Source organism: Hyposmocoma kahamanoa, unplaced genomic scaffold, assembly GCF_003589595.1.
Source record: "Hyposmocoma kahamanoa isolate Upper Pololo Valley unplaced genomic scaffold, ASM358959v1 210, whole genome shotgun sequence".
NCBI lineage: Eukaryota > Metazoa > Arthropoda > Insecta > Lepidoptera > Cosmopterigidae > Hyposmocoma > Hyposmocoma kahamanoa.
Window position 1 is genome coordinate 782,156 of NW_020653731.1, and position 22,872 is coordinate 805,027.

General features: G+C 34.7%; 1 protein-coding gene across 1 annotated transcript in view; it reads left to right on the top strand.

Moving 5' to 3' along the window:
- Positions 1-14,801, top strand: part of LOC113227397 (inactivation-no-after-potential D protein-like) — a 138,943-nt gene extending 124,142 nt beyond the window's left edge. The window contains exons 6-14 of the mRNA XM_026460290.1: positions 7,214-7,267; positions 8,636-8,737; positions 10,087-10,158; positions 10,512-10,617; positions 11,614-11,712; positions 12,224-12,348; positions 12,817-12,978; positions 13,461-13,598; positions 14,069-14,801. Of these exons, the coding sequence (XP_026316075.1) occupies positions 7,214-7,267; positions 8,636-8,737; positions 10,087-10,158; positions 10,512-10,617; positions 11,614-11,712; positions 12,224-12,348; positions 12,817-12,978; positions 13,461-13,598; positions 14,069-14,239 (1,029 nt within the window). The 3' untranslated portion in view covers positions 14,240-14,801. The remainder of the gene's footprint in view (positions 1-7,213; positions 7,268-8,635; positions 8,738-10,086; positions 10,159-10,511; positions 10,618-11,613; positions 11,713-12,223; positions 12,349-12,816; positions 12,979-13,460; positions 13,599-14,068) is intronic.
- Positions 14,802-22,872: the final 8,071 nt, after the last annotated feature.

The following is a 22,872-nucleotide window of genomic DNA, read 5'->3' on the forward strand; positions in this document are numbered from 1 at the left end:
TTTCATTGACTAAAGTTTATATTAAAAAAACATCATAGACCGGACTCTGGGGTACCACATATAGAAGACTAACAACGCCTCTCATTTGGCTAGCTAAGCTTATTCTTTGACGAAAGTAACAACCTGTTTAATTTAATAATAATAAAAGTATTTATTCCAGAATCTTGTCAATAGTGTTAGAAGTAAATTCTCTTAGGAATTCTAGTAAGTTTGACAATAAAATAAATTGAAAATTATACCCTGGTGTAGAGTAGTACCCAATGCTGTAACAAACGGTAGTCCTATCGGTTTATAAACAAACACGCTCTATAGGGCTGGCACGACGGGGCGAGTCTTGCGCGAAGCGACATAAAGCGCGAAATACTCTATGTGAGCATAGTAGTATATCGCACTTTATGTCGCACTCGCACATGTCGCGCTCTGTCGTGCAAGCCCTACTAATTGTCCGTTGGTCTTATCGCGGAAGCGGGCTAGCATGAAGGCGCAGCGTATTCTTATTATAGCATAGAAGTCGTCTATGAAACTTTACAATGGAACACAGTGGGTCGAAAATGGAATTTCGGGACTAAAGCATTTATTTTCAAATATAAAAAAAAATACAGACACAGACTACATATATAGGACAATTTCTAGAAATAATATAAATACAATATAATATAATATTTCAATGTTTATAAGTAGAAATATTCCTCGAGGACCCCCTTAGCATAGTGACGCTTTTTTATATACCTATCGATAGATCTCACCATTATTATGATGAATAAAATTGTTATTATTTACTTTAAACTTATATTTTAGTTAACAAGACAAAATAGGACCTGTTTCAGCCAAATCTTAACAGTAATTAACATTAATATTTGAGCATTAAAAGGTGTTCCACGTATATAGGATACATGTATAGATATCACCACCAAATATTCATTAATTACTGTTTCCAATTCCGTATTTCCGGAAATGGTTTCATTACATCGTAGGGTAAAACTACTGACCTACGAAGTCGAAGTTGGATTTTAAAGTAATTCTAATGGTGCCATGTAAGAAATTCTACTACATTTTTTAAACTGACTTTTGGATTGACGATTGACGGAACGGCGACATTTGCTAGATGAATTAAAAAAAAAAATATTTCGGAATTTTAGGACATTTTAGTTTGAATGAGAACCGTTCGCTCTAAAAATATTATATTTTTATTCAAAAACAGTATAACAGATGTTCATAAATTCGAACCATTAGCAGAAATGTCGTATTTTAAAAAGAATATGTTAACACTAGGTTATTAGATTACTAGATTATTTTAATCATTTTTATTAAAAAAACTGCTGGACGCTTAAACAAGACGAAAAAGTGCCATTTATGACGGCGTTATCCATGTATGCACGGCTTTATCTTCCTAAATAGAATAAACAAAAGTAGTTTCTTTCATCCTTAAAATCGAAAAACTAATTAATTCATATTTGGTGGTTTTTCCCACCATTGGTTATAAGGATTCGAAAATTCATAAAGTTGAGTTTTCAAAAGAGTTTTTTTAATGACAATTTTTTATCATAATGGTCAGATCTATCGATAGGTATACGGAAAAAGCGTCAATTGCAGAAAAAATTCTCAGGTTTCTAAAGTCTCATTTTTTACCTATGCTGCCGCCCCAACAGAGTTTTTATATTTATTTATTATATACCAAGTGACATACCTATCCATAACAGTTGCAGTGCCACTCAGAGCTTTAAATAGCAAAGATCTCAGTGCGCCACTGCGCCCGTCACCTTGAGACGTAAGTTGACAAGTCCCATATGCCTGTAATTTTTACCAGTACCCTTACGCTTTCAAACCGGAACGCAGTAATGCTCACATTACTGCTTGGTGACAGAAATAGGTAAGATGACAGTACTTCCCTGGACGAACTCTTTCACAAGGACCTCTATTAAATAATTCTGAATGCATTGTTAGACTGGATCGGGCAGGTCACTGTATGTACTCGCTGTAAAGTCAGTATGGTTTGAAAAAGCGAAAATTTATACACCTTACGTTGAATATACTAAAGAATTCCGGTAAATCGAACTTTACACCTTTTTAGTAAACGCGGCACTGGAAATAACCAATAACCATGGTACATTAGAGGCCCCAGCGCTACTGGAAGTCGTAGATTGTTTTGTAACCTTTGGTAAAATTGCGTAAAAACGCTTAGAGAAAAAAATCTGAGAACGTTTTGTGCAGAAGTGCAAAATTCAATGGGCATGCTTAGACATCAAAAATAGCAAAGTGGCAAGGTTAAACATGTGGATTAGATAAACAAATATGGCGTGGTTACTACTCCGTGTATCTAGAGAATCTACTAGATAGATATATAGATAAATAATTCGTTTGTTGGCTGAATCACAGTACATTACAAGCAAGCTTATGACACATGTACAATGGTAATTATAAAGAAAAAGGCTAGTCTAGGTTTGCGGGTGTGATCTGGAGCATTATCCTGTGTCAGGTGTAGAGTTGAATGTATTGTGTCAGCAAAAAGGACCTGGGTCAACATTATGCCACAGTTCAGTTGAACTACGACACTGATGATTCTGCCAGGTTCTAAGGTGAGCCGGTAAAAAAGAAGTAACTCAGAATAGAGAATCAAGACTGATATTCTCACATAACACTATTTTGGGTTCTCGGCTATAAATATCATTTTCTAATTGGTTCTAACATAAAAACAAAACTTTATTTCTATGCAAAACCTTTGCCTTTGTTGCATTTGTGTTGAGTTGATATTCAATTATTTTTTGTGATGTTACTTTGTATTAATAATTATAACAAACTAGTGGAGTAATTTACCAAAAAATAATTGAATATCATTTCAATAGAAATTTAATTAAAGTTAATAGCGATATCTCTAACCAGGGTTGGCTGTAAAGTTACCTAACTGGGCGATGAAATACTTTCGTAGATTTTTCATAGATGGCGCTACGGCTCACAAGTCGTTGAAGAACCAAATACCCGTCACAAGCGCATAGGAAAATTCGTTCCGTGACTTAGCATAGCGATCGAATGTATCGAAGGATTTTTTTTTAATTATTCGATCTTTGTACTAATAATTATAACAAACTAGTGGAGTAATTTCTTAAAAAATAATTGAATATCAATTCAATACAAATATAACGTACAACATTTTCAGGTTTCTCTTTATTTAAAGACAAAACGGGGACAATATATTTCAAATTAATAGTACATTTCACCCAAAATTCTGCAAATTGATGATAAAGGACCTAGTAACGTGTAGATTTGCGAGATTGTGTAAATACCATTATGTAGCTATGTAAATAGCACAGTGACAGACACAAGATTAAAGCGTCAGAGGTATAACTACTCTTTTCAAATTAGTTGCTGCTTAATTACACAAAAAACAATACAGTCAAACTACAAACAGAACCTTCTTGAAAATTTGTTACATAGTGTAATAACTACATAAGTTTGTTAAGTAGCATTAGAGTTCCTTGTGAAAGAGTTCCTGAAATTATAGGCACATTGGACTTTCCAAGTTTTCAGGGTATTAATATTGGCCAATGTTCTTATGCATTTCTTTTGTAATACGAAGACATCCTTTATTAAACCTATTTGGTCATATCGTTCACAATGTGTGACATAATCAGCTAAACAAAAGACCACGGATCCACCATCTGTTAACCTGTTAGCCAAAAAAGGTCACAACAGTCTGTTAACCGTTTTCAGTTTCCCGAAAACCTAACCATGTAGGAGTCGAGCTCATTGTGAAAGAGTTCACAAAAAGGTAAGCAGTAATGTAAGCATTACTGCGTTTCGTGGTTACGATTTGAAGAGTAAGGGGTAGTATTGAAATTATAGACACTTATATAGATTTTAAGACTTTCGTGGTTATTCACTAAATGATTATCACTAGTATCAGGTTTCTTACCACGGTATGACTTCTTTTTTTTCCCGATATTTCGGAACGGTTGCACGCTCCATGGTCACGGGTTGACTGGACGGCGGCAGATGACAGCTTTATGAGCAGACATATCTGTCTACCCTCTTGCGAACCCGTGACCATGGAGCGTGCAACCGTTCCGAAATATCGGGAAAAAAAAAGAAAAAAGAAATCATACCGTGGTAAGAAACCTGATACTAGTGATAATCATTTATAGACACTTGTTAGGGACTTGTCAACTTATGATGGCGGGTGCAGTGGCAATGTACCTCTTTGTGATATGAAGCTCTATATGGCACTGCAACTGTTATGGACGACAAGCGTGTCTCTTACTGATACCAGGCGCACAACTTCTTCGTATCGTCGCTTAGTGTCATAAAAAAAGTGTTCTTGGTACTCATTACTATGTATTCGCGTGTATACAAATAACAAACAGGTCTAACCATATGTCAGCCGGTGATCGCGCTAACGATAACAAAGAACTTTAGACATAAAAGTAATTTTGAACGTTAACATAACGTTAATATTTCCGAAACAAAATGTCGACGATTAATCCGATAGTCAAAACCCAGAAGTAACGCCGCATCGTCAGAAAGTTCATGCAGATGGAAGAGGACGAAGTAGGATCTTATTACACACACACCACATACTCGTATATACACGCCATACTGCATTTACTTGACTTCGGTCCGTAAATGTGGTTTAAACCAGTGGGGGTCTCCGTCCGACATCCGTCCGAAATAATTACTGCCACATAAGCAATACTTGACCAAATGAAAAGACGCGTGATGCGAATGAAACTTCATACTGGACACTTGTCTTTTAATTTTGTCGAATATTACTTATTTGACAGTAATTGTTTCGGACGGATGTCGGACGGAGATCGAGAGAGCCCCCCAGCTAACAAGCTGAGAAGAATAAAGTAAATAATAATAATAATGTTTATTGACATAAAATCACAACTAATAAATTGGTCACAATATTTTTTTATAAGTTGAAGTTATGCAATCAAAAGAATATCTTGCCTTCTAAACTAGGGGATCCTATATCTTAGGAAGCAGTTTTTTGTGCATTTAGTTTTTTTTTAAATATTAATCGTTGTTAATACGATCGAGATTAATAAGATACTACGGCAAAAATGTCGTTAAAATCAAAGATCTGCAACAAACACAATGGAAAAATTCTTGAGGTCTGTTGGTTCGTTCCGTGGCTTAGTTGGCATAGATCTGGCGCACGTTTTTCTGGAAGACATTGGTTCCAATCCAGCTGGATCGAAGGATCTTTTTCTTTGTATTAATAATTATAACAAACTAGTGGAGTAATTTCACAAAAATAATTGAATACCGTTGTGGTTAAACATCGGGACATTCAATTGACTTCAAAATTACAATTATTAAAGCGACACTCTAGTCAGTTGCTGGTAGCTGTAAAGGTGCCTCACTAAGTGAAGAAATAGATTTTTAACAGATCAAATCATCAGAACAAAGGTTTTTTTTTACTTAAGTTTTTTTTCCTAAAATTGTCTTGTACCGCCAGTTTATAATCACCAGATGTAGTTTTTTTTTTAACTTTATGTTACAAAATCCACTAGTAAATACAGTTCCACTTTTCCTATGAAAAAATAACCTATTCACTTCTGTTGAATACGTTATTATAAGTTAAAATGGAACATAAATGTAAATGTCTTTTTTTTATAAAATTTTAATTTATTTTCCTTGGAAACACGGATGTATAGTCTAACGATACATCCTTCTCATTAGCGTTATTACATTCCACTTTTAGTTCTTTTAAATTAAATTTGTGGCAAATAAAAATAAACTGACACGGTTTCATGGGAACTATGTAGTAAAGTTTTAAATATTGTTTTAAAATTACATATACACATTAATACTTATTTCCTTGTTAAATTGCAATGCAAAATTACGATTTGAAGGTCACGCATATAAACTTAATTATTATTATACTTAGTTACTTGCAGGAAGATTGTATATAAATATTATATGTGTAAAATATTTCAAGCCTTCATATATGTATATATTAATAGCTGTTAGGTAGTCAGTTCTAACATATCTATGGTTCTACCTATCTACTTGAAGAGATAGCAGATCACTCAACCGACTGTAACAACCTTCTAGCCAAACAAATTTTGTTCAGACAGGTATCAGACGAACAATGTTGTTCAAACAATTCGAACATGTTTGAACAAGTGCAAAACAATTGTTCAAACTTTGGCACGCGGGACTGTTTACCCCGAATTTCGAAAAATAGCTTTTGTTTTTGTCTAAAATCAATTTTAGATTGTTATGATAAATGAAATACGCTGTTTATTACGAAACTTTAAATTCTTGTGAAGTTTTAAACAATTAATATTATTCACAATAAGCATGCCTATACCGCGCTTCTTAATGCGCAATCGGCTCGACCCTAAGAGAAAAAGCTATATATACATATATATATATATAATATGCAATAAGAGCGAAAAGGACAAATTGGACAAGAACATTGCTGGAGTTAGGAAGTCGCCACATACAATTTAAGAAAAGAGAGTTGCGCGTGGCGGTCCGAGCTCTTTTTCGCTCTTAAGGCCTATTCAGATATTAGCTACTGCTGTGCGTAGCGAAAAATGCCGCCAAATCTCGGGTATTTGTATAAAGGTCTGCGGTTAAAGCGAAACCGAAATTCCGCGCCATACCACTCAGGTCGGTGGTATCTGTTCCCTTGCTTACAAAACACACCCCGCAAGTCAGTTAGTGACGGTTAGTTGACACAATAGAAAGACTTAATTGCGATTTTGACGTCGAAACGGTAAAGTGATAAATTTATTGAGATTTCTCGTGCTCATTCACTGATAGCTCAGAAGCACCGTCAGGTCTAGACGGGCGAAAACCAAGAAAGTGGGTAGCGAACCCAAAGTGGTAGCGATATTCACTTAGATTTCAACAGTAGGAATACCGCACTCCACTCGGACTTCTCTACCCATAGTATTGCGTATATATGAATAGGCCTTTATTGCATGGATATAAAGCTTTTTCTGAACGGCTCAAGCTGATTCTGTATTAATAAGTGTGGTGAATCCCTTTATCGACGATGTAGCCGACAATGTTGCGCGTTTGTCTAGTAATCACCTTTTCACTCTCTTGTCTTGAACAGGTCTAAAATGAAGCTTCTGGAAAAACAGATGCCGGCAGTGTATTCCGTTTTTTATCGAAAAGAATTTATCTGTAAATGAATTTGAATAGCTGTTAAGTGATTTTAATATTTTATTTCAACAAAATCTATCTTTTGTTACAGTCAGAAGATCGTTTTGCGGCCTACAAGGGAGTCCGAGATGTTACCATAAAAAAAGTAAGTATTAATTCTTACTCCATACCTGTCCCATGCGTTAGTCATGACGAGGAGGGCATTATAGTTCTTCTCGCAACTACTTGAGGCGTCTGTAAAACTGCTGTACACATATATTTATTGAAACAAAGATAGAACAACGTAAAAAAATTCCTTCGATCTTACTGGATTCAAACCAGTGTCGGTTACCACTCCGGGGCCAACGCTCTTACCAACTGACCGAATTAGCAGATTTTACTAATCTCTCTATGTGCTTGTTGTAAATCTTGTTGCTATATAAATATTGTACACGATCTCTAACGGCTTCCACTGTTAAGCCCTGGTAGAGGTCAAGGCGTATTTATTACTAATTACTTCCTTGCTGGTGTCATCACACGTGATTAGATTTTATTTATGAAGAAAATAAAACCATAGAATGACAGTTAAGAGCCTATTAAAGCTAAAGGTAAATTGAGCATGACAATGCAACTAAAACGCAGTTCGGTCGTGTCTAGTTTGACATTGCAAAAAAAATAACTTTATTGTTCTACGACAGCTCAGAGAAGGTGATACGGCTGCGTTACGACGTGACATGTTATTTAATCAACTTAATTATTATTTAGTCGAATAAATTATTATTTACTTGACTAAATTGTTAGTTAGCCGGCTAAAGTAATACTTAGTCAACTAAATTGTTATTTATTTGCGTCTTTTCCACTAAAATTGTCTCTAATCGAAGAATTTCCTCCATTCTAACAGTATCACGGTACACAGTAGGTATCTGCATGCTATAGTGTCGAAATTGCTTTATCGTTAAAAATGTTTCCTACTCCCACATAAACGAATTCAGCTAATTTCGTACGAACATAAAATGTATTTAATATAATTTATTGTCGGAATACGTCGATCATATTTTCACACAGACTATTTGTACAGCGCATTTAAATATCGGAGTACGCGCAGTAACGCGTGTACGACGCGCTAGACAACTGTATTGTATAGTAAATACATATTATTAATTAATTAAGAATATATGCAGACCTTTATAAAAAACTTAAAAGCTCTACATAACCGGCTGATGAATTTCCTATTTCACTCGGCCGTGACCATAGAACCTGTAAAGGGCCCGAAAATTGATTGGTTTGAAAATACAAATACACACCATTTAGATCGGAAAAAATACTTTCGTTTCCAAAATTGATTTTCTCATTTTCTCCGTCGCTTCTGCTCTGTAAGCAGTTTGGTATATTTGGAAACCCATGAATTTCGGGTGCGTGGGCGTAAGTCAATGTAAGTTGTATAACCATGAAAATTAAAATGAATATTATATCAGATTACATGAGACGAGGAATGCAATTATGATCTTTAATTTGTTACTTTGCCTTTTTCCAGGGATCGGCCGGATTGGGAATAATGATAATCGAGGGCAGACATACGGAGGCCGGCCGTGGGATATTCGTGTCGGATCTGCAAGAGGGTAGTGCGGCAGAGCAGGTCAGGAGTATTATTATTGTTATTCTAAAACTCAATCAAGTTACTAACGAACCTAGAAATGATGGAACTGAGACAGTAGCTTCCACAAAAATTTTGCAACGTGGCAGGCGAATTCTAATTTGTTAGCTATCATTTGTCGACTTTGATTTGGACGTAGTTAAACAAAAAGCATCCAATGCATATCTAGTCAGATTTCGAGATATGGCAATTTGAAATTTATAATGTTTCTCACTCTTCATTTATTTTCAAAACTTATAATGTCATGTATGATGATCTAAGAGGTTACACTTTAGAAACCGTTTGGTACATATAACTCATTTTTTGATAATTTTGTGGATTGCATCCTTTTTGTACTACGTCCATTTGTGATTGACTATTTTTTGGATAAGCCGTCCATGAAACTTTGCGAATGTGTATTTTGAAACATACTTCAGGTCACATTTATTTGTTTACATGGCATTCAATGAAAGAAATAGTATACTAAAATATATTTATTTATAGAAGATCTTACACTGTAGATGCTGGAAGAGGTCCCCGGTTCGATTCTCGACTAGCTTAGGACGTCCAACGTAGGACCAACTTGTGAAATGAATTTTTCTACTCTGGGTATTCTCGGTAATGTCCTCATAGTACTGGAAATTCCCTAGTTTGAGACCATGTAATTGTTGTGGCTCCAACAGTGAAAGTCACCAGCTCAACATATCGCACCCTTAGTAATATAAGGGCACAATCCAAAAAAAGTAGATTTTTGGGAAATCGCGTATTAAGATTCTGAATTCCTACATTACACCTATTTTTTCAAATAATATGCTTATTATTTAAGTTATAAATATGAAATTTGGCAGATTTGTTCTTTGATAAATGTATTATAAATAGCAATAAAAAATATATATATAAATAAATTCCATAAGTTTCAAACAAGTTAAAAAAACACTTTCAAGTTAGACCCATATAGTACAAAAAATATAACAGAAATATGGAGCTATATAAGTTTGATCCCATTTATTATTTAAGTCCCTATCAATTCCCAAATTTCCCAAAAATCTACTTTTTTTGGATTGTGCCCTTATATTACTAAGGGTGCGATATGTGCCTTTATCTCTGGCGAGACTAAATGGTCGAGCAGTACTGGCGATCCCAATCCAATCTCGTATGTTCTGCAGACATGTTTTTTGGTTGGCTGACCTTCAAATAGGTTCGAAGTAAGCTGGAAGCTTGGAAGCTTCACGATAAGTTGCACTTGTGCCTTCCAAGAACCCAGGATTTCCATCGCAAAAGTGAACGCTAGAGGATATCAACTCATGATTATATTTATTTTTTGCGCTAATACATAAATTTATTTTTTTCAGGCCGGTCTGCAAATAGGTGACATGCTTCTGGCTGTCAACAGGGATTCATTGCTCAGCTGTAGTTACGATGCGGTACGTACCTACTGAATTTTACAACATCATCATTTATTAGATAAGTGTTCGTCTGTTCACCTGGCATACAAAATAATGCAAAATCATTGTTGTTATTTATTAACACTTCTATGTATATATTTTTATACATAGCCATTACTACAATTTAAACGTAATTTTCTTAAAGATCAGTTTGTTTTAAACTGTAGTTTGTTATAGAGTTGTTAGTTACTATAAAGTAATTATTTTGTTTACTTAGCTCATGATTAATCCGAAAATAATTGTCCGAAGTTTAACGTGTTTGTTTTACCTTTAGTCAGGGTTATTCAGCCATAGTAATATTATTTTGCCCAAAAACTAATTTGAATTTCCAGGCGGCAGCGAAACTGAAACAGACTGAAGGGGTGGTAATACTCACCGTATGCAGTCCAAATTTGAAGGACGACAAGACTGATGAAACGGCAGGAAGCTCTGGTCGAAGTTAGTATCATTATAAAATAGATAAATTGCCTTTTCAGAATTGGTGTAGCGTCCACCGTTTTTCTGTAGCTACTATATGTCTAGACAATCTTGAATTCTTCCTGTCATCGATATCAAATATATAATTAGTGCAAGTTTTTGACGACCTCCGTGGTCAAGTGGCTTGCACATCGGTTTCCAAGACGTCGCCATCTCTGAGGTCCTGGATTTAATCCCCGGCCGGGTCGATATAGAAAACGAACTTTTCTATATTGTCTCGGATCTGGCTGTTTGTGGTACCGTCATTGTTTCTGATTTGTATAACACAAGTGCTTTAGTTATTTACTTTGGGATCAGACTAATATTTATAATAATATTTATTTATATATCAAGTACAGACGACTTATTCTCCTATAACACTCAAAAACTGACAATAATGTAGTCACAAAATATAATTTCCTCTAGCGCGAGTAAAATTTTATCTTATCGGAATCAGCAAAAGGTCAACGTTGCAGTAAACTGCTGAAATGTTCGCATACGACGTTCGACATTTAAAACAAAAGAGGACCTGTTATCATTTAATTTTGTTTTTTGCATTTGTAACCAATTCCTGAAAAAAGTGAAAGCAATAATTCTTATCACGGTAATAACGTACCTGAAACTGGGGTCTGTAGAAAGTTTAGAGGCGTCAAATTTACTTAGTCTGAAATTCACACTAAAAATATAGATATACACATTCTTTAGTAGCAGTAGAGCTCCTTGGAAGTACTTCATCCAGGGAAGTACTCTCTCTCACCTTACCTATTTCTGCCGCCAAGCAGTAATCTGAGTATTACTGCATTTGAGTTTTGAAGGTGTACAGCAGTGCACCTCAGATCTTTGCGATTTAAAGCTCTGAGTGGCACTGCAACTGTTATGGACAGGCATGTCGCTTACCATCAGGCGCATGACTTGCTCGTCCCGTAACTTAGTACCATAAATAAAAATACCAATGCACCTATATCTGCTTTCTTATAGACGCTATATCGCGGCCAACCAGCAGAAACCAAACGCCTGATCCAAAGACTGGAGCTTCACGGCCGCAAACGCCGAGACCTGTGCCTTCACCTATTAAAGGTAACATAAATTTTCTTATCATTGATACCTGTAAAATGCTCGTTTACACAAGATACCATAGTTGCCAACCTGATCTTCCCTGGACAAGGGTCTGCCCAAACATGAAGGATGTTGAACATAGTGTATATGGCTCAGATACTGTAGAATATTAGCAGCAGCTTGATTTTGATTGCCGATCGGAAACTGCGTCTTTTCCGAGTCGAGGTGCATAATTGCGATTCACAGTTGTCCGATCGGAAACTTTTGACATTTCTAATCGAAACAATAGTTGATTTAACTCTCAAATTAGAAAGATTTAGTACAATTCAGGTTCATCTTCTCGCTCAGAAACCCACCTGATTTCGAAACTACCCGACAGGATCGATTCCAATTTGAATCAAAATCAGGACGCAGGCATTCAAATACCATATTCCGGATCTTTCGACGGTTTTCTTGAACGTGTGTGTTGATTGAAGAATGTTTTGACTTTAGTCATATGTATAAAATTCTGACAATATGATAATTACTTCAGCGGAACCCCCACCTGATCCAGCGATTGCCCCAATTGTGCCTAACCAAGATGTCGTCATCGAGATCAATTCGCAAAACGATATCCTCGGCATCGCTCTGCTTGGTGGCAGTGATACCCTGATCAATGTGAGTTACAAAACGTTTTATTTTGTTATAAAAAAACATAGCAGTTTATTTCCCTTTAAGGGTTCAGTTGGCGACGTGTTGCCGAAACCCACATCTATTACCACGACTGCTGCCCACGCGACGTCCAATTGAAAGCTCATAGCTTTGCTACTGCCCCGTCTTAAAAACCTCATCATCTATGCTCGTGTCGGGACAGTCACTAATTGTACCGAACGAAAATACTGGACAAGTAGTAATTCCGAATCCGAGAATAGGATACACTACATTTCTTGCAACCGTTAGTTTTTCACAACCAGCCTCAGGCTACTTTTTTGCGGTGGTCAATCTTCTTTATTTTACAGATACAAAATTGTGACGGGTGTTAAAATTGCTTTATTCTTACCTGTGGGCTCCTTGAACGATAAATGCTTTGTCAACATTTGTAATGGAATTCAAGGCGAGTTTTAAATGAATTCTTTAATGTTGCAGGGAGGAGCAGCTATAATCCTCGACATATATAAGAAAGGAGCAGTAGTGAAAGATGGAAGATTGAAAGTCGGAGACCAGATCCTCGAATGCAACGGAGTCGCTATCACCAAAGCTATGACCCACGAACGAGTTTGTTTGACGATAAAACAGAGGGCTGCCAAGGTAATAATTTGCGTTCTCGTTCAATTTTTGAACACGATGGCAAGAGATAGTTGAAACGACTAAGAAAACAAAAGCTTTTTTATATAATTATGTTCTGCGTGTCGGCACTGGATAGGTCTCTCAGTTTATTCTCAGTGTAACAAACAATCATCAGTCAAAATTATTCAAACAGACAAAGTTTGACGTCTACGCTCTCAAATTTTCTGAATTTGTGTGTTGAACGCATCTTGACTTGAGTTGTAAGTTGGTCGACCATTCGACCATTCTTCATCTTCGCGTTTTTCTTGTGGGAGAGCTTCGTCAATCAACTGTAGTAGGTATACTATATATGAGGTTAATTCCCATAAATTGTTCAGGATTATATATTTAGATTAGTATGTAGTTTGCATAGGATTTTTTTTTTAAATCTGGGCTAAATATTTTGTGAGAAGTCCTGTACAGAAGAGTAATACAAAGTCATGTAATAATTTTTAATTTTTCAGTTAAAAATGACGGTACACCGTCCAAATCCAATAAAATATCAGGATATTGAAGCAGAGCTGACGAGAAAGGGAGGGAAGACTCTAGGAATTACATTTGTATCACCAGTCCAGGGTACGGGGGTTTATCTTGGTGAAATGGTAAGTTTTGACATTTATTAGACTTAGTTGTCAAGCACTCTCATTATTTATTGTAAGGAACCATGTTTCCGTCAGAAGATTATAAGTATGATAAATGTATTTTTTTTCTCCTAACAAATTATTCAAAAAAGTAATGGGCTAATTAACTAGGAGAGTCCTGTGTCTTAGGACTACTGGTCTCCACCTCTTGGTTGAGCAAATTCTGTAATTAAGATTATTATGCAGAAATGTTATGTGGTTAGGGAATAATTTAATAGGTTGGTATAATGTTATTTGAGTGTTCTAGTACGTGTGCGCGTGTGTGTCTGTGACAGCGCGCGCGCGCGCGCGTGTGTGTGTGTGTGTGTGTGTGTGTGTGTGTGTGTGTTGTGTGTGCGTGTGCGTGTGTGTGCGTGTGTGTGATAATGCTTTATTGCATAATATTAACGGAAGTTATACCTATCTTAGTATAAATCTGTAATCTTTTACAGCTGGCAGGATCCCCAGCAGAACTAGACGGCAGGCTTCAAAAAGGCGACTTACTTGTCTCAGTTGATGGCAAAGATCTGTCCACAGCTGATTATTTGACAGTAGCAACAGCGATGAAGTTATGTGGCAACAAAACTGTTATAAAAGTGAAGAGATTTAAAACTGTTAGGTAAAATGTGTTGTATTTGTTGTTGATTGATTGTTTGTAAAGTTGGTAATACCATCTGTGGGTAATAATTGTTATCATTATAATTTAAAAGAAATTAAGTAAATTATTTCTATCCCAGGGATTGAATAGTAATCACCCATGGTATCTTTAGTACAGACTTGTAAATTAAGGTTGAACGCAATATAGAAAAAGTATAATGTAATTATTTTCTAGACAGCATAATTTCTCAATTTTTATTGTCTTGCGCGTGTCTGACGAGTACCTCAAAGCTATTTTAATTGGCTCACACATTGGTCCATTCACCGCTACGGACGCGTCTGCATTACTACGGACGAGTCTTTTCTCTTGGTGCGTGGATGCAAGCTCGTGAGAGGAGAACCGTAGAATCACGCACCGCGAGAAGACGCCTTCAAATGTTAGCGCAAAAACTATGGATTATATGCATTTACAGCAGAATCCACCATAAAAAAGTCATAGACCGATTACCGAACCAAAATTTTTTAAAGGTACGGAGATAGTTCGGATAGACATGGACCATACACATCATGGAGTCGCAAGCCGACTACAGATCAGTCAATACAGGCTAAAATATAAATTATGTATATACATACTCTATATTACTGCTCAATATGTATGGAAAAGCATCATTGAACAACATGAATTCATTTCAATCATTTGTTTCGGTAGATTTCTTAAATAATTTAGCGGGGATACTTTTCCATAGTGCTGGTACCTAAAAAAGAGATAGAAATAGAAAACTTACTTTAAAAAGGATTCAAAATAGTATTATTCTATTTAAAACTAAATGAGAGTGAAAGAGATGCCAATAGTCGTGTCAATTTAATTTAGACGTGTATTACACAACACTGATATTGTATTTTCTCTGTTAAACAAGGTCAATCTACTCATCAATATGAATAACTAAAATTTTAGGAACTCTTAAATAGAGATGAAAAAATAATGAGCTAAATACAAAACAATCATGGGCAAAATTCATGAAACATTTATTTTGTTCTTGTTTTCATGGTGTCATTTGCCATGCCATTTCTGAGATCCCGTGTTCGATTCCCGGCTGAGTCAGTGTAGAAAACCTAACTTTTCTATATTGTCTCGAGTCTGGGTGTTTCTGGTATCGTCGTTGCTTCCGATTTCCATTACACAAGTACTTTAGCTACTTACTTTGGGATCAAAGCTACGTATATGATGTTATCTAACATTTAATTATCTTGCTCTTAACTTTGACCTCGTTTAACGTCGCTATTTTATTAAATAACACCCTGTATTTGTATAAAATCCAGAATCTGTTCATAAATATGTGCAATACCTTTTTCTCACGTACATAACGAAAAACGTGTGAAAACGTTTCATGATTTTCAGGTCTTTTTTCCAATACGTTCCATTTTCAAATTAATGAACTATCCAAAAGTGACTAGACAATAAATATCTCTGATAATATAAATCACGATTCCGCTTTTTTTTGTGTCATTATGACCATTGCATTAGATACAAATAATTTATCCTATACTTCGTGTTAAATGTGTATAAAATTCCAATCAGATTTGTTTTGACCAATTGTAAATCATAATTATGTGCCCTTTATCATAGAATGCAGTAGGTAATTCAAACTGTACAACCATTATGGTGTTAGAGACTGTATTAACGACGAATTAACTTATTGGAAAACGTAAACAAAACCCTGTTTACGTATTGATTTACATTACTAGTTAAAAAGTTACAATAATCGTTAAAAACTTATGTTAGTTTCACGAAAATTGCGCCTACAGCATCTTTTCTGCCAATCCGCAAGCCGGCGACGACGCCGTCGTAGCCGATTGGTTGGTAAGTAGTATCACGTCATGTGCAAACATTGAGATTGGACCAACATCACGTGATACGAAGTGCATTTTGACAAATTAAAATTATTGGTTACGAAAATTACGTACTGTATTCTTATTATGAACTACATAGTTGTGGCTACTTTACAGCAATTCTTAATAATCTCATTAGCTCTGAGATTATCATATCGTCTTTAGTATCCTTGTTACCATAGACATACAGCTAAGTTTAATGGAACTCTAATTATTCCTTTATAAAAAAAAACAATATTTATGGTTCACAGATTTACGATCCAAAAAGCAAAAATGTGATGTGTCCTAAACCTTTACTAGTTTCGTGTTTATAACTAAACAAGAATTTGCGTTTCAGTATTTATAACTAACAAAGTTAAGATCTGTATTTTTTAATATTAGTGAAATATAGTAGAAAATAGTCTTATTTTTGTTAGACTTATTTTTAAGGCCGAAAAAACCCTTTGTTTGTAGCCTGTGTTAGATTATTTTGGTTTAGCTATTTTTAGATTTGGGTTTTAGGTAAAATTCCATTATAAATAACATTTACAGTGCTACCGACTTCTTTTTTATATGGCAATAAAATAACTCAGAACGTTAAAGTATTAGTTACTACGTTAACTAACTATATAGACGCTAGCTTCACCACTGTTTATGACCCGGCTGCAAGGTCGACCTTCACCGCGAGTAACCTTGCTCAAGTTAAGTACACGTATTCTTGCATGCTGTGTGAATGATTTAACACACTGTTGGTACGCGGTTTGGGCGAGCTACAGTATTCCCTAAAATACACGTGTTTGACTTACGCAAGTATACTCGCGGCAAGGTTTGATCGTGTGAACGGGTCCTTAACACCGATAAGTTGCTAGCTCTGTACTTAGATTTAGTTTTTTGGCTTTTTAGTAGATTCAAATGCAAAATGAACTGTATACCAATTTTAAACAATTACGACCATGTGACAATACCTATTGTCTGTCAAAACAGTCAATATTTTCTGTTTTAGTTCTTGAGTTTTTTGTTGTTGTTTATTATAGGTTTGTATGTAATTTTTTTTTTATGCTTCAAGTAAATTTCAAAATTTAAAGGACATGATAACGATAATCTAGTTAACAAGTCTAATTATTTCGCTTATATTCTGTAACAGTATTGAATTTTGAGGCTTCTGTTTAAAAACCCAATTTGACAGATATAAAAATTAGTTGTCCTTTTTGCTAAGTAGGTACTGATTTAAATAGAGCTATTTTTTACACCTTTGAAAAGCCTTTTCACACGGACACTTTTTACGTCTTGGGCTCCGTTGTGACGACTACAATTTGCATCTGAATCTAAATTGAAAGTGTAAATTTTTAATATAAACTTCTAGTCTGTTCTCTAAGAAAATTAATATGTTCTATTTATAATTGCCTTTTAGATAACAATATACATAATAAAAAGTAAACTCATATTCCAATTACTATAAATACCAATGCTTGAAAGCTAGGAGAAGAATAAAGTAGATTTGTTTACATATTTATTCCTTTCGTACGTTGAGATAAGATGTAAACAATTTAAAATAGAAATGTAAACTTGTGTTTTATATTTGTATTATGTGTGTATTTTTGTTGCTATCTAAAACGTGTTAAACACTTTATTTATTTACTCTTGGGATGGTTTACAGCAACTTTGTGACTCGAAATAAATAAATCACCATCAACCCATTTATACGTCCCACGGCCGGGCACGGGTCACCTTTCAGAGTCATAGTCCGCCACGCTGGCCCAATGCGGGTTGTGAACCTTCTTCAACGTGCAGGTTTCATAACGATGTTTTCCTTCAATTGCAAATTTAATTTCACACATAAATTCCGAGAAACTCAGAGGCGCGAGGCCCGATTCGAACGCACGGCCCTCCGCTTGACAGGCAGTAGGTCAAACCATTACGCTACCACTGCTTCAATAAATATTAACAATTATAACTTTTTAGTTATAAAATGTTCGTTATAAACAGTATAGATATTAATATTGCAAAATTCATTATGTATTAAACTTTTTACATTGACTTTTATATTTTGTTTACATCTTTGTTTATTTAATGTTTACATCTTATCCCAAATCTTTATTCGCAAATTCTTTCTATCTACTAAAAAATCCTATACAATTTAGAACTGTTGAATTGTAAATGATCTAAAGTTATTCTAAAGTGTAAATACACTTGTTCATACGAATTGAACAATAAAATTGAATGAAATGCATTTAAACATAAATAAAAATTGCGTAGCATAATTCTAAAAAATGTATAGTGTACAAAATGTTTTCTCTAGATTTAAAGAAATGTAAGTAATTAATTTTTATGAGATTTTTATTAAGAACATTTGAACTATATTTGGATAAGTAGAATTTAAAACACAGAAAAAACAATTTATTAATGTTATTTATGACGTCAAATATTTAGGAAATGCAACCCATATAAATGTTGAATTTATGTTGTTAACTCGAATGAGATGAAATAAACTTTGTGAATAGCACACAAATGTGAAAAATGAGTTTTTCATAACAAAAACCACTATTCAACACATAACAACAATAATGAACAACACATTGTTGTAGTCATTTCTAGTGCATTTTTCAAAATAATTTTTGCCTGTACTCGGATATAATTCACTGTAGATGCCAGTGGCGAACGGTCCACATCACTTACTAATTAAATACCGACGTAATTTCTTACGTCTTTCGCAGACTTTTTTTGCGTCTTTTGTAGACTTAAAAAATGAACATTCTCCATTAATCGTACGTTTATTTAAGCAATTTTTATTATTAATTTAAGTGTTCTAGAATATTAAAACGAAATAATATTTAATATTCGAATAGAAATATTATTATTTAATATTCGTAATATTCTGAAAAATAATTTAATGTTTCACTGGCATACTTAAAATAATAAAAATTGACACCGAAATAAATAAACACTAAAATTACCCTTAAAATAAGGACCCTTAAAGTGATAATACGTTGACTTTGCTGATTTTACTTACCTACACAAAATGACCACATTTCGTCACTGGTACGTATTCAAGATTTTTGTCCTATATTTTTCTTAATAAGATGCAAACATACACCGTGAATATTTTGTTGTTATTATTATTATTAATGTAAATTAATTTACATAACTTTAGTTATAAGTATTATTATTCCAAAAGGGTTAAGAACCACAATAATCAAAGTAAAGTACACTTCACGTAGTTAGGAGTTATTTAAAATTATAGTAGACAATTGTATTGCATTCTTTTATTTGCATTAAATCATTCATTTTGTTGCTTATATCACTACGATCGAAAAAAGTACATTTACGTGATGTTACATTTTAAATAACTCTGATGCACCTCATGTACTATTAATATATACGGAACCATTTTAAATTTAAAAAGGTACCTGTAAACTCTATCTATAGTTATTACGACAAATCGGAATAGCGTATTCACCTAAATCTCTAGTAATGCATATATAGTGGATAATACCTGCCTTCGAAATTCCGGAATGATTAAAAATAAATATCAAAACAATTTTTTTTATATTTTTGCTTACAATTACAATTTTTTTTCTATATAAGTAAAACGTACGGCGAAAAAACTCCCACCTACCTTCCTGACTAATCAACAGGCTACCACTGCAATTACGTAATGCCTTCAAAGCAACTGTGCTATCGACAGCAAAGTTATCGCTTTCGGGCGACACACAGAACTTTTCACCTCACTGTTGAACTATAACAAATCAGTTTTACTAAACAAGATTAGTTACCGTTGTCAATTTAATGTCAACAATAATAAGAATGAAATATAACAACGGATTTATATTACATAAATAACGTACGATAAATCGCGTAGTTGAACGTGTCGTTATGTTTTTTTTTTCATCGAAAGAAAAAGTTAGGTGCACCACAGTCCAATCGTCAAGTTCGAACTTCAAAAACGCTTCTGTGCACTGATTTCTAATGAGATCGAAAGCCTTTCTGAGATAGTGAGGTGAAAACAATGTTATAAAGATCATGGCCCACCAAAGTATAAAAACTTATATATTAGATTTAGAGTTTAGAGCCGCCGTAAAGTTGCCAGCTTATCGGTATTCTCCAGGATATATCACGGAGAGTGTGCGATGGAATTGCATAATTTGATTCCCCCTTCCCCTTTCCATCAGCGGGGGACTAGGACCTTTTCAAGGCGAGAGTGAATAGGCATTATTTAGGTGTGCATGCTACATTCTCGACCTCAGGTGAGATGGAGGTCAAATGCGAACCTATTTTTTTATAAAAAAAAGAATATATAGAAAAATATGTCATGTCAAAAGTATGTCGCTTTATTATGGATACTGGGAATAATGGAATTTATAAAAAAAATGTATTTTTATATCAAAAATGTATGTTAGTGCAAAATATTTGTGTGTTTTGTATTTATTCTAGATCAATCACCCAGAGAACTATTTCGGCCATATTCCTATTACGCACATTATGATCGCGCACGAGTATGATGATATTTATTTTGAAAGTAAGAAAAGTCTGACAATAACCTAATTAGGGTTTTCATAAATCAATAATACGTTTAATATCAAGTCTTTATTGCCCCGTTACATGTCAATTTTTTTTTAAATAAAATAAAAAGTGGTTTATAACTAAATAATTTAAAACTAATGCGGTTTTTGTACGCAAACATCCATGAAGTGGGTCAGATTATGGGCCATGATCTTAGATCTATTCACTAAACCACCGGATAACACGTATTTAAGGTGCAGGGTGTACGGCGCAGACGCACGTACGTAGACGAGAATATGACACGTCCAGGCACTTATTTTGCGTGTGGTGGGTACAGGGTCCCACTCGTGCCACCCAAGCTCCTCCCTCACCTTCCTGGGTTTGCTGAAACCTTTGGGGAGTGATTTGGCGCTTTTAGGTCCTTCCTCCCCCTCCATGCACGCTCTGTATTGAGGGCTGTCCGTGATACCTAGATACCGTATAGAACTAAATACTGCATTTCCCGGATTCCAGGAGGATTCACTCTATGTGTACACCTTGAAATTTAGGTAAATATTTCGACTTAAAAAAATTAATAAATAGCAATTCCCGTTCTATTAGCGTAAGTAACCTATTGTGATAGACTAAATAACATTTAGTCTTATAATTAAGCCATTAAATTTTAACTAACTGTAGTTAAAGTTAACTTATTTCTTTATTTATTTAACTTTCGATGGTCTTTCTAGTGTTCTCTATAGCTCCCTTTTTCAATGTTTCCTTTAGAATAAGTAAAGCCTTGTTAAATAATATAACTTGAGTACATACATAATTAGGAAGAATCTTTAGGATTAAAAATATAAATAAAAATACTATATAAATGTAGTATAGCATTTCAAATTTTCTAGAACCTTCTAGCGATGATTGTTTTTTGAGAAAATATTTCTAAAATCTTAAGTTTCATATATTGTTTATATATTTGACATAAAATTAAATGTACACAAAATTATGTATGGAAATAGTAAAAATCTGTAATAAATTGTGCGCTTTTTCAAATTGTGTTTTCTTTTTTAAACTATAGATAGAAAGACAAAACGTTTATTAAGAAACGACATTTTAAGAAAACGAAACGGACTCGCACTGCAAGTTATGTATGTATATAGTTATTTGTCAATATCGTTAAGTTCTGCAAACACGTTGCGTTACTTGTGTGCGACTGGATAGAAAACAATTCATTCGTTCAGGATTCGTTGCAATCTTTACATTACAGAATAAAAGACTTTATTGTACTAACTTAGGTTACATTTTATAATGTCCCGAAAAGTTTTAAGAAACTGTTTCGGGATCGTTCGAAACAGTTTCACTGCTTCTTTGTAAAATGGACCTTTTGCTAGATGCATTCAGTTGATATTTCCATGACAAATTAGACCGCCTACAGTACGCCTGAACATTACGTCAACCAGTTCTAGGTCTGGAAAAGTACGAAGGGAGGTTAGTTTTCTTTGTAACTGTTTCTGGAAAGCGTTTCTTTTTAGAAAATGGCCGTTTCGTTTCGTTTTTCGATAAAGACAATATAACCCAGCTTTACTAAACAGCATCAACGCCCCCAGTTGTACCACCCTAGGACTCTCTAGCGCCCATTCGAGAGCGTTGGAGACCGCTTTGTGAACTATGATTTAGGCCATAGTTTATTACGCTAGGCCATATATTATTACGCTAGCTCAATGTGGGTTAGGCTAGGCCTTCACACGTTTTCCTAGGATTGATAACCTTTCTTTTGATGTTTCGTTCTGAATACAGACCGAAGAATAAAAGCCTTATAAAATTCTTGATGAAATTCATTTATTTCCAATGACACAGATTAGATAACAATATATTTATTGTTACAGTTTATTTAACAAAGTTTCTAAGTTATTCTTGAAGTTAATATACCCGCGACGGTCGTATGACGTACGTTGCAAAGGCATATCGCTTTTGGGCTGCATACCAACGTAAGATTTAAGAATACTGTGACTACTATGCATAGATACATGTATTGTGATATCAATTGTGATATATTTAGTCATCACCACGACCATTAAATGGTCTTACAATGTGTATAAGGTCATTGGGACCCTCGGTGTAATAAGGGGTACGTTGCATCTGGGCCCTGACTACGAAGTCCGCAACACGCGACAACGATAGACGTCTTTGCTTCGTATCGGGCGGTTCTTACTCCGAAGTGCTTTCGATCGATATCGATCCGAAAGCTTACTCCGAAAGGCCAAATGACAGGTGATGTTTCGAAATTTGACAGAACTTTGATGGTAATTAT